This window comes from Athene noctua, chromosome 28 (assembly GCF_965140245.1).
Source record: "Athene noctua chromosome 28, bAthNoc1.hap1.1, whole genome shotgun sequence".
Classification (NCBI taxonomy): domain Eukaryota; kingdom Metazoa; phylum Chordata; class Aves; order Strigiformes; family Strigidae; genus Athene; species Athene noctua.
This window is the reverse complement of record NC_134064.1, coordinates 413,794-426,030: the sequence shown is the minus strand read 5'-3', so window position 1 is coordinate 426,030 and position 12,237 is coordinate 413,794. Positions and strand designations below refer to the sequence as shown.

The window sequence follows — 12,237 nt, the reverse complement described above, 5'->3', positions numbered from 1 at the left end:
ACTGTTCTCTTTGAGGGAGAGAAGGACCTAGAGGAGGAAGAACTTGAAGAGAAAGACGTGAGAGGTGTTGTGCCTGCAGGAGGGGAGAAGCTGAAGGAGGGAGAATTTGATGAGATACACATGGGGAGTGCTGTGTCTGAGGGAGAGGAGAACCTGGAAGAAGGAGAATTTGAAGGGAAAGTCATGGGGAGTGATGTGTTTGAGGGAGAGGAGAAGCTTGAAAAGGGAGAATTTGATGATAAATACATGGGCAGTGCTGTGTCTGCGGGTGAGGGGGACCTGAAGGAGGAGGAATTTGAAGTGAAAGACATGGGCAGTGCTCTGTCTGAGGGAAAAGAGCAGCTTGAAAAGAGAGAATTTGATGATAAAGACATGGACAGTGCTGTGTCTGCAAGAGAGGGGGACCAGAAGGATGAAGAATCTGTAGTGAAATACATGGGCAGTGCTGTGTCTGAGGGAGAGAAGAAGCTGGAAAAGGGAGAATTTGAAGATAAAGACATGGACAGTGCTGTGTCTGTGGGTGAGGGGGACCTGAAGGAGGAAGAATTAGAAGTGAAAGACATGGGCAGTGCTGTGTTTGAGGGACAGGGGGACCTAGAGGAGGGAGAACTTGAAGAGAACGACGTGAGAGGTGTTGTGTCTGCAGGAGAGGAGAAGCTGGAGGAGGGAGAATTTGAAGGGAATGACATGGGGAGTGATGTGTCTGAGGGAGAGGAGAAGCTGGAGGAGGGAGAATTTGGAAAAGACATGGGCAGTGCTGTGTCTGAGGGACAGGAGGAGCTGGAGGAGGCACAATTTGAAGGGAAAGACATGGTCAGTGCTGTGTCTGAGCAAGAGGAGAACCTGGAAGAGAGAAAATTTGAAGTGAAAGACACGGGGAGTGCTGTGTCTGAAAGAGAAGAAACGCTTGAAAAGGGAGAATTTGAAGGCAAAGTCATGGGGAGTGCTGTGTTTGAGGGAGAGGAGAAGCTGGGAAAGAGAGAATTTGAAGATAAAGACATGGGGAGTGATGTGTCTGAAGGAGAGGAGAAGCTGGAGGAGGGAGAATTTGAAGGCAAAGACGTGACTGGTGTTATGTCTGAGGCAGAGGAGAAGCTGGAGGAGGGAGAATTTGAGGAGAAACACATGGGGAGTGATGTGTTTGAGGGAGAGGAGAAGCTGGAGAAGGAGGAACTTGGGGAAGATTTGGGGAGTACTGTCTGTGAGGGAGAGGAGAAGCTGGAGGAGGAAGAATATGAAGGTGAAGTGATGGTCAGTGCTGTGTCTGCGAGAGAGGGGGACCTAAAGGAGGAAGAATGTGAAGTTGTAGACATGGGCAGTTCAGTGTCTGAGGGACAGGAGAATCTGGAGGAGGCAGAATTCGAAGGGAAAGACATGGTCAGTGCTGTGTCTCAGGGAGAGGGTGACATGGAGATGGAAGAATCTCTAGTGAAAGACATGGGCAGTGCTGTGTCTGAGGGAGAGGAGAAGCTGGGAAAGAGAGAATTTGAAGATAAAGACATGGGCAGTGCTGTGTCTGAAGGAGAGGAGAAGCTGGAGGAGGGAGAATTTGGGAAAGACATGGGCAGTGATACGTCTGATGTAGAGCAGGACCTAGAGGAGGGAAAACTAGAAGAGAAAGATCTGACATGTGTTGTTTCTGCAGGAGAGGAGAGGCTGGAGGAGGGAGAATTTGAAGGGAAAGATGTGGGCAGTGCTGTGTCTGAGGGAGAGCGGGACCCAGAGGAGGGAGCATTTGTAGGGATAGACTTAGTACCGATTGAGCTTTCTGATGAAGAGGAGGACATGCAGGACAGAGGTTTCAGAAGGCAGTTCATGTTGGGTGGAGCCCCTGAGGGAGAGGAGGACCTGGGCAAGGGAATTTTTTCCGGGAAGGACGTTGTGACGATTCTGGTGTCGGGGGGAGATGACCATGCAGATGGAGTATGTTCAGGGAAGGATGTTGTGGCTGGTGCTGTGTCTGAGAGAGAGGAGGACCTGGAGGAGGGAGGATTTGAAGGGAAAGAGGTTGTGGTAGGAGCTCTGTCTGAGTGAGAGGACACAGAAGAGGGAGAATTTGTGGGGGAGAGCTGTGTGGAGCAATGTCCTTTGGAGAGCAGCCGATGGCAGAAACTTCCCTGAGCCAGAGCCGAGGGGGAGCCGAGGCCAGAGCGGGCGGGGTGAAAGCTGAGGGGGATCAGCCAGACCTCTGTGACAACAGGGGAGAGGGGGGTAGTGCAGGGAGAGCTGCTGAGAACACGAGCACAGTAAGGACAGTCCCCTGGAGGCAACCCAGATGCCCTGGGAGCTGCTGGCAGGGCCAGAGGAGCAGCAGCCCCGTGAGGTGAGTCCTGCGTGGGTCAGCTGCTGCCCCGCGCCCGGTCGAGTCCCCGGGCTCGTCCCTGCCAGAGGCAGCGGGTGCAGCACTTGGTCCCGTTCCTTACACTTCCCTTAAGTATCTGCTACTGCCACTGGGTAGGGGATGGTAAATCCCTTGGAGTGGCAGCTTCTACCCCCTTCCCTGTTCCCAAAATCTCCTTGCAAATGCCTTAGTTCTGGTGCTACGCTGGCGGCCCCTCAGCCCCTCGCCCCTTGCGGAGCAGCTCCCGCCACCCAGCAGTGCAGCCCCAGGTCAAGGGCAGCACCGGCTCCTCTGCTTGCTCTGGCAGCTGCTCTTAGTAAATCTCTTACAGTGGTGTATCAGTAGCTCAAAGCTTAGCGTGTTTTTTGTAAAGCTAATGTTTTTCTCGTCGTTTTGTAGGATGTTAGAAGCCCAGACGTGGTTGTCGCGCCCTCAGTACAGGCCCAGGATGGGGAAGAAACTCTCCCCTAAGCTTCTTCTGCTGCTGCCTCAGTGCTCTGTCCCGCAACATTTACACAAAATGCTGCATATTTGTGCCGGTCGGGAGCAGCTTCTCGGTGTGGAGCAGACAACTGAAATGAGCCAACCCACGAACCATCACTCCCTCGTGCTCATGAAGACCATAACTGCAAGGATTATTCCACAGCTGTCAGGCTCGCTTTCCTAAAACACAGGAATGTTGGACTGGCTGAACCTCCCTTCCTTCCCTGGGCACCGCTTGCTTCTGCCGGCTGTTGGGTGGGGGGGTGAGGGTAGATGTGCTTTCTGTGCTTGTGTTGTTGTGGAATAAGAGGTTTCACGTTTGTGTCCATCCGTGTCTGCGTGCTGACTGCATTGTTCTGTCCGTCATCTGCGTCTCGTCTGCGGACGTTTTGCTGAGAGCCGGGGCTGTCTTCGCTGCAGCGCAGGGCCCCGGCACACGTTGGTGCTTTGCTTCCGACGAGCGCGTCGGGGGAAGCTCAGCAGATATGGGGGACGGGCGGTCCCGGGGGCGGCAGTGCCCTTGCCCGGGGGTCTTTAGGTTGGGGGCTGCCTCCACCCCACGCTGCAGGCAAGCGACCCTCGGGCGTGTGCCGGAGGGCTGTGCTCTCCTCGGGGACCCGGGCGTGTCGCTGGCCACACTCCAGGGACCGCCCGGGACTTGGAATCGTTGAGAGCTCTTAAATCCGAACAACTCCGGTTCACATTTATAAATGGTTCAAGCCCAGCCTTTTGCTTCTGCTGGGCTCAGGCGGGAATAGCTCCCCGGGCCCACGGAGTCAGTGCGGGCTCTGCAGGAGGGGTGGTCGGTGTAAAGGGTTCCAGCCCAGCGCTGGCTGTGATCTCCGCTGCCGGAGCCCCCCCAGCTCTCGCGCAGCCCCGGGGCCCCCGCGAGACCCCTCCAGCCCCTGGCACCTGGCAGGCGTTGCTCGGTGGCTGCAGGATGCTCTGCCCCGGCACGGCGGGGCCGTCACCGTGTGTGCAGGTTGGGCAACGGGGCTGAAACGAGCGGGATTTTGGGTGGATTTGACACGAAGTCACTGAGGATCAGTCTACATGGGAGAGGAACTTCCAATGTGATCAAGTAATCGATGTTTGTTCCCTCCTGTGCTGAAGACGGTTGCATTTGTGTTTTCAGTCCAGAGTTTATCTCTGCTTTCTAACTGAATATTTGTGCTGCTGACGCCGTGTCACACAGATCCCCTGCAAAGCAAATGCCTCTGGCTTGTGGGCATGACTGTGCGGAAGCCGCTGGCCAGTGCACGTGGGTGATGCAGTTCAGGGGCCACGGGTGACCGGTGGCAGAGGGGGGAGCACAGGACTCTGCCTTGGCAGGGAGTCCCCGGGAGGGTCAGGATTAAAGCTGAGGCTGCGCTTAGGCAGGCCCCGAGCTGCACTGGCTCATCTGAGCGGCTTCGCTGAGCGCAGGAAGAATATGCTCGAGGTGGGAGGGTTGATTCCTCCGGTGCAGGCCAGTGCCGGAGCCATCTGCACGGCCTCTGCGCGCGCTCAGACAATCCTCTCGCTCTACAAACCGGGAGAGGGGTCCCAGCTCCAGCCGGGCTACGTGCTGTGCCCGGGAGCCGCAGCCCCCCAGGAGCCCCGAGTGGCCCCGTCCCATGTCCCCAGGGCTGCGGCTGAGCCCCCGTCCTTCCCTTCCAGGGCCCAGGGCTCTTTTTGGGGGTAGAGACACCTTTAGAGAACCCCGGCACTGGGAGCGTGCTGGAGGGGCTGGAGGGGCGGGTGGGTTGGCAGCGGCAGCAGACAGCTTCACTAGTGCCGCTCGGCCTTGGGGGAGAGCAGGCGAGTGGGGAACCACGAGGCAGCCGATCTGCTGAGGCGCTCGGGCTGCAGGAGACCCGGAGCACCAGGCAAGGCCCAGATGGACGGTGCAGTAGTGGCTGGAGGGAACTGGAAAGCTGACAATTCCTTATTTAAAGTACTTATATGGCACTTGTGCATACGAATTTAGCAATTTGGGAAATCAATCCTTTGTTTAGGAACGGATTGACTCATACAAGTTCTTGTATTGCTCTAAAAACCACATTTCAAATACTCTGGTTTTATATAGAGATCGGGAAAAAAAAAGATCAGATTTCCCGAGAATACTCCACAATTTCTGAGCTCATACTGTATTGGTGAAATCATGTTTTCTCTCATGCTTCCTTCTGACAGCCACATTTACAGGATGGATACAGGCAGAAACCACCCGTACTCCACCCTGAGAGCTCACCCCTCTGCCATACCAGACAGTTTCCCCCCGCTCACGTATTCACCTTTTTCCTCCCTTTTGGACACGCTGGCAATGCCACGGGCAGCTGCTTGGCACAGCGCAGCTGCAGGGCGATGTGAGCCTGACTCATGCCTTGGACACTGTGCGTTGAAGGACAACAAAAGCCCTGTAAGAGTTAACAGAAGAACACACTACTCCCATTACTGTAGTAACTCAAGGTGCTGGGGGGGTGTCCTGGGGGCTCTGGAGGTAGGGCTGCCCGGTGCCCGTGCCCAGGGAGTCTGTCTCCTTCCCCCTCCCCTCCCCAGCTCTCACTTTACTCCTGGGCCGGCCCTGGCCAGGCCCAGCTCCAGCTGGCCAGGAGCACACACACAACCCCCCGGGCATCCAGCGGGCAGGAGAAACCCCAACACCTGCCCAAGGGCCTCACTCCTCACGGGTGACCCCAGTACTGACCTCAGCCGGGCCCCAGCTGGAGCAGAGGCTGCACCTCCAGAGACCAACATGGCCGCCCGACAGCCCCGTGCCCAGCACTGCAGCTCCCAGCATGCCCCGGGAACCAACATGGCCGCCCAGCAGCCCCATGCCCAGCACTGCAGCTCCCAGCATGCCCCGGGGCGCCGGTTCCTGCGGTCTGACCCTGCGGGGACACCGTCCCCCGGCCCGGCCCCGCCCCCCAGCCCCATGGCCGCCTCCCCGGGCTGCTCCGCAGTGAGAAATGCTGGTGAGGAGCCGGGCAGAGGGGCAGAGCGGGAGGAGGGTGGAGGGGAAGGGGACAGCGGGGGCAGGAAGAAAGAGAGTGGTGAGCCTCAGGACGGAGGGACAGAGAGAGGAGAAGGGCAGGAAGGAGGACAGAGGGACGGACAGACTCGCAGGGCGAGTGAGCGGGCCGGGGGGCGAGAGACAGCGAAGGCACCAGGAGAGTGGAGGGACAGAGACAGGGGACGGGGAGCAGCAGAGAGGGACGGAGGGGAAAGGGTGAGAGGGAAGAGCAAGGGAGAGGCAGGGGCAGAGAGCAGGGCACAGAGCAAGACAAGATGGAAACTGTCCCTAGAGACCGAGAAACAGGGTGTGGGTCAGGACAAGGGGCAGAGAAGGACAGAACAGCGATGGCCTCCGGGATGGAGACGGAGGAAGAGCGGAAGGGGATGGGGAGCAGGACAGAGGCCCAGAGAGAGGGCCCAGGCAGCTGAGCAGGGGAGACAGTGGGGAGAGAGGGGACAGGCTGCAGGAGACAGAGGAAAAATAAGGCCAGGAAGCAGCACGTGGTGACAGAAAAAAAGAGAAGGACAGGGGGAGGGAGAGAGATGTGGAGAAAGGAAGAAACTAGCAACAGGCTGTATCACGTCTGTAAACTGTGGCGAAGCTGTTGAGGGTGCCAGTTGCCTGCAGGGATACTGAATGTTGTGTGTAATCTATAACTTTTAATGTACTACAGAGCGAGTAATCCAAACTTGTTTTCACAGATTTGAACGATAAACCGTAAGCTCTTGATCCAGCGTAGCATAAAACAGACCTGCACCTGTTACTAGGAGCTGCTGTACTTGAACTTTTTTCTCAGAGTTACCGATGAAATGCTACATCTAGTGCCAAAGGAAGAGAACTTCCTGCTCACGCTCCGTGCAATTAAACTGTGGGCAAAACATGAATAAGGTGATTGTTCATCATCTTTAAGCTTTTCAGAGACACCTCACGCTGAAAAAATAAGACCATTGGAAGTACTTCAGCTTTGGATAGCCATTTAAGTGACAGTTTTCAAGCGAATACCTGTTCTTTAGTTTAGATTCAAGGTCTGTGCGTGGGGTGGAGTGGGTGTGTCTTTTAATGGGGGTAGAGTGGGGAGAAGAGGGGAGTGCCTACAAGACAAGGTGCTTTATTGCTTATCAGGAACCTGACTGCAGACGATAAAAAAGCCAAGTTAAGTATAAAAGCCTGATCCATAAGGAATAAGAAAGCATTGTTTGCACATGTGGCTAGAGCAAGTGCTAGAAGAATGGCAGAACTTTTTTCTTAAGGGAAGTTGGAGTGAAGCAGTAGCTGTAGCAGTGTAGGCAAATTTCAGAGTAGCAGTATTTTGGGGAGTGGTGTGGGAATGATCCTTTTTCTCATCGCTGTTAAGGACCAACAGTTTTGGCCTCATGGCACTGCAATAACAACGGGACTTTTGAGGCTGAGGTGTACTGAGTATTCTATAGTTTGTGAAGTCGGTGCTGCAGATCTGAAGGAATATCCTTGGGTATTGAAAGACTGCAGGCGAACTGCAGTGTATGTGCTCCAGGACATGGCATTTACTCCAGCCTGCTGGGATTTCTTGGTGGGGTTTCCTGGGCAATGCTGGTAGCAAGCACCTGTCCACTCTGTCCAAAGGCTTTGGCTTCTGCTCTTGTGAACAAGTTGTTGTTCTTTTTTTTTTTGGTGTTTTTTTTTTTCCCCCCCGAAATGGTAAGAGCTATTGTTTATTCTAATTTGCAGAAAGAAGTAACACTTCTGGAGTAGTTCTTCGTCTAAGATGTAGGTTGTCAACCTTCAGTCCTCCCTGAATTGCATGGCAGAGTTTAGATGGACAGTTACTGGCTTTCTTATATAGGGAATGGCCAAATCCTGAACTGCTGACACAACCCAGAGACAGTAATCTTAATTTACCACTGTAGGACCCTAGGGTGTGTAAACATAAGCACAGTTGTTTTAACATCCCAGGTGAACCCCTCAGACCGGTACCGTGTAATGGGGATCCTCGCCCTGGCCTCTCCCCAGCAGAACTCTGCACACAAGGGATCTGCATCCCTGCCAGCAGTAACAGGAGAGGAGTTCGAACATGGTAAAGTCCTTCCTGTGCTTGTTAAGTGATTAAAAAATGTAATTCTTGCTATATGAAACCGCATTATCTGGATTGGTACCTAAGCACAATTCATAAGAGAAATGATCCTGCCAGCATAGCGCTTTTTGAGCACCAATAGTTCAGTATTTCAAACAAGAAGACATCGGAGCAATTAAAATGGGAACATGTATCTTGCAAGACAATGCCTGAAGAGGCAGTTAATTTGGAGGAAGGAGAGACTGGAAGAGATCTCCAGGCCCATCAAAAGCTTACTGACCTCCATAGTAAGCGATGAGGGGTTGGCTGGTTGCTTCCTCTGATTCACGGACTCAGACTCTACAACGCGGAGAGTTACACAGCAGGCGTGTTTCCTCCAGCACCTGGGTGCAAGGGGATTTCTCCAAAAGGTTGCACACCAACAGCACATTTGAACAAATACTTATAGAGTGGGGATCTACGTATTCATTGGATGGCATAACACAAATATCCATATGCGTAAGTGAGGCTGGGTTAGCTCTAGAGGCTGGTGTCAGCAGTCGATGTTCTCTTTGCATCTGCCCGTTGCCTCCTGGTGGGCGTCTCCAGGGTCTGTTGGAGGAAGGCTCACAGTCCTCCTCACCTTGTCTCACTTTTCCTCGGACCACACACAGATTCTCTTAGCCAGTTTCTTGAGCAACAGGAGTGGTTCCAGAAGGTTTACCACCTCTATCTTATCTAAAACCACCAGTATGCTAGTTTCTACCAACCTTACATGGCTACCTATCCACTACAAAACCAGACTTGTTAAAGCACATCTGCTTTCCAAGGACATGTCTCTTATTTTTGCTGAAGACAGTGGCCCTTGGTCAGCTTTCACAGAGCAGTCAGGGCAAGCAGGATTATTAAGCAACATTCAGAAATCATTATAAATTGCTCTAAGTAAATAAGTTGCAAAGCAGGTGATCATTTCCTTCGATCACCTCCTTTCTTTATTTCCCTTGGAAGGCTGTTGCAGAACCCAAATCTTCTAAGCATTAAAGTGTTTTCTTCCAGTTTGCAGCTTAAAGTTACTCAGGGCCAGGCAGTACACATTTTTTCTGGTGCTCCCACCCTTCAATCTTAGTAACTCTCCTCCCTAAGCGGTATTTCCCTCTTCTGCATTGACAGGAGTCACCCCATTCTTCTCCCACTTGCTTTGCTGGCCCGAGCAAATCCCGCACTCCTGACGTCAGCCCGCACGTCCGTCTGCCATGTCCCAGCGATCCCCGCAGCTCTCCTCGCCAGTTCTCCCAGGGACAGTTCATCTTTCCAGGACGTGCAGGACCAGCAGGGCCACCACGTCAGACGAGCTGTGCTCTCGTCGGGGGCATTAACGCCCCTCTGCAGCTCCTGAAAACACTGTGCCTGACACACGGCGCTGCAGCGCGGCCTTATGCCCCCATCAGGCTGTTGGCTCCCGGATGCCCTCTTGTGCTTCCCTTGAGCTCCCTGTAGTTCGTCTTCCCCCTCCTCAGTTTTGACCAGCCAAAGAACGTCCAACTTAGGACTCTCAAATTCTTCCCACTCTTCTAAATAACTTTGTGGGGGTCTCAGCCTTCTGCCCTTCAGATCAGTGGCTTATCATAACAGAAGAAGGATAGCAGTGTTTTTCCCCAAGTGAGCAAATACTTAAGCTGCTTGTTCAAATAGAACAATTAAGAGAAAGGGAAAAAACCAACAGCTAATTGGAAAGTGGAAAGTTTAATTTGGTGCTGCAGCAGCTTGAATACTTCTGCTGCAGCTGTAGCAGAGGGCTGGCACTTAAATGTCTGATCAGGATGAAAGCAAAAATCCTTCCACTAAGGTTTCAAATTACAAAATAACTTCATCTAAGGGAAGACAGAATGTATATATCTAAATATTGCTGTGTGTTCCTAGTGCCTCTCAGCACAATGATTCTCTAATGGCAGCAAGAGCTTACTGGTATGAAAAGTTTAGGTGTTATTTTGAAGCAATTTACAGTTAAATCAGCAGTAGTGAGAAAACAGCCAAGAATCTGACTTGCAGAATGGGAGATGATTCGTGACTTTCTCCTCAGCTTTTACTGTGAATGGAGTTTACAGCTCTCAGTACTTGCGAGTGCCAGACTTTGTTAGGATTGGTCAGGTTAGGAACTCAGCAGGCTGCTTCATTCATCATTGTGATTTTTCAGTCAACAAAGACAGAAAGGCGGCCAACAGGTACCAGTTTCATCTGGCTTTTACCTGGGTGCAGAATGAAGGTTCTTTCTGGAATCAAAACCTGCGTCTCTATCAGGATATTGGCTATTAGGGGAAGCGACTTTTTCCCACCCTTTGCTTCAGTAAAATCTTTTTGGCCCAGATGGCTTCTCCTGAGGCAGAAATGTGCAAGTACTGGGCCTGGACTGCTGCAGCACCCTCATCCTTGTCTGGGCCAGCAGCTTCTGCGTGGTCACTTTCTGGTGAGTGGCGGTGATGTGTCACCCAGGCGTTGGGCTGTCTGGGCCGGAGCTCTCCCTCAGAGCCCAGCTGGCTCCTCAGGCTCGCGTCATGGGGTCGGGGGGAAGCAGAGGCACCGCTTTGCTTGTGCAGCATTTTGCAACTCGGCTTATTTTCAGAGCTGGCCCTCTGCCCTCTGGACACAGCCCTTGCTCAAGCTGTGCACTGTCAAAGGGGTGAGGCAAGGCGTGGGCTGAGGGGGGGCTGTGTGTAGGCAGTCAATCCCGTTTGGTCCCAGGAAGCCCCACGTGCAGTTTTGGCAGAGCTGGGCTGTTGCTCCTGGCTCTGGAGAAGCCCCGTGTCTGTGACAGTGCTCCTCAGCCCAGGGGGATCCCAAAGGCTGCAGAGTTGCAGGATCAAAAGGGGCTCCTGGAGAGACACGGCTCGGTGAGGAGCAGAGCCTCCTTGGCTTTGACCTTCTCTGTTCTCCATCTGCCCAGGAGAGCAGAAAGACTTGCTTTTCCCTCCTCCCGCTGCTCAGCTGCTGTCAGTCCCTAAGCTGCTGGGTGCAGTGGGAGCCTCTTTCTGGGAAGGCCCAAAAACAAGGGGAGAGCTGCTTTTTGGCCAGGTCCTGCTGGTGTCGGAGTGGCCTGAGGTCCTGGCCCCTGCCTCCCGCCCCGCTCCCGGCTGCTCTGGGGAGGAACAGCCTGCAGTCCGTGTGCTCCAGCTGCTGGGACAGGAGCACAGCTGCAGAGAGGGGCCCTCAGGAGTGAGGGGAAGCAGAAGCATCAGCCTGATGCTTTCTGCTTCGGCTAGGAAACCGCTTCGCCCCTTGAGAAGCGAACTTGACCCCAGAGGTCAGGGTTTTCCCACTGTGTGTGTGGGGGGAAACAGCCCGACCCCAGGTTGGTGGCAGCGGGGTGTGATACTGGTTCTCCTGTCTCTGCAGGTCCCACGGGAGGAAAGAGCTCTGGCTGGACACCTTCCTCAGGTGAGCCCTGCTGCAGTAGCAAACCTCCGGCGCCAGCGTGGCCATCGGTGGGATGCTCCAGCTGAGCTGAAAGGCAGCTCGAGAGCTGGGGGAGAGGTACCCCCACTGCTGGGGCAGCGGCAGGGCAGCGCTGGCCGAATTGCTCAGCCTTGCGTTGGTAAAGTAACACTGAGCCGATCCGGCTGCCGCCACTTGCTCCTTCTGTGCCTGGATTTCTTCTGATGTAAATGGTGCTGGAGGGGCTGGCAGGGGAGAGAGCAAAGCCGGGTTCAGTGATACAGAGCTCTTCCTTTGTCCATTCCCTGTGCACAGGCAAAGGAGCAGAGCCCAGGAAATGCCGGTGACCCCGTTGCCCTTGATTGGTCTACTCATGAAAGTCTTGGGCCTCAGTGGCTCTGTAAGTGTCTCTGGGGTTCCAGCTGGGTCAAGGGAGTGACTCTGCTTTCTAGCACAGACTATTAGAGGAGTTTCTCCCACTTGGCCTTTGTTCTCTTTTCTAGGTGCTGACGTTAACTGCCCCGACCGTCAAGGCTTTGGTTCAGTGCCAGGCAAAAGTAAGCAGTGGCTACATTTCTCCTCCTTGGCGTTGTGTATGGGTGGGAGGGCCCCAGGAGAGGAAGGTCGGCCTTTCTGGGGTGGGAAGCCATCGGGACACAGGCCTCTTCCTCCCTGGAGGAGTTGGGGTGGAAGTCTCCAGTGCCGGGGTGGGAGCACAGAGGGGCAGGCTGTGTTCCCTGTGCTCACGCCGGTGCCCTGTGCCCGGCTGCGGCTGTTGTGGCCCACGCGGCAGCCGGGAAGGGTGCTGGGGCAGGGCCCTGTGGGGCAGGTCCCGAGGAGCTGGGTGTGGCACAGGCCTGGGGAGCAAACACCCCCACGGGGCTGTCCCGATCCAACACCGGGGAGGGTTCTGAAACCATCCTGAGAGCCAGACTGAGACGCAAACGAGGCTCCCAGCGA

General features: G+C 54.3%; 1 protein-coding gene across 1 annotated transcript in view; it reads left to right on the top strand.

Moving 5' to 3' along the window:
- LOC141971171 (uncharacterized) overlaps positions 1 to 11,787 on the top strand; it is a 36,142-nt gene extending 24,355 nt beyond the window's left edge. The window contains 2 exon segments of the mRNA XM_074928332.1: positions 11,239 to 11,280; positions 11,781 to 11,787. Coding sequence (XP_074784433.1) covers positions 11,239 to 11,280; positions 11,781 to 11,787 — 49 coding nt within the window.
- Positions 11,788 to 12,237: the final 450 nt, after the last annotated feature.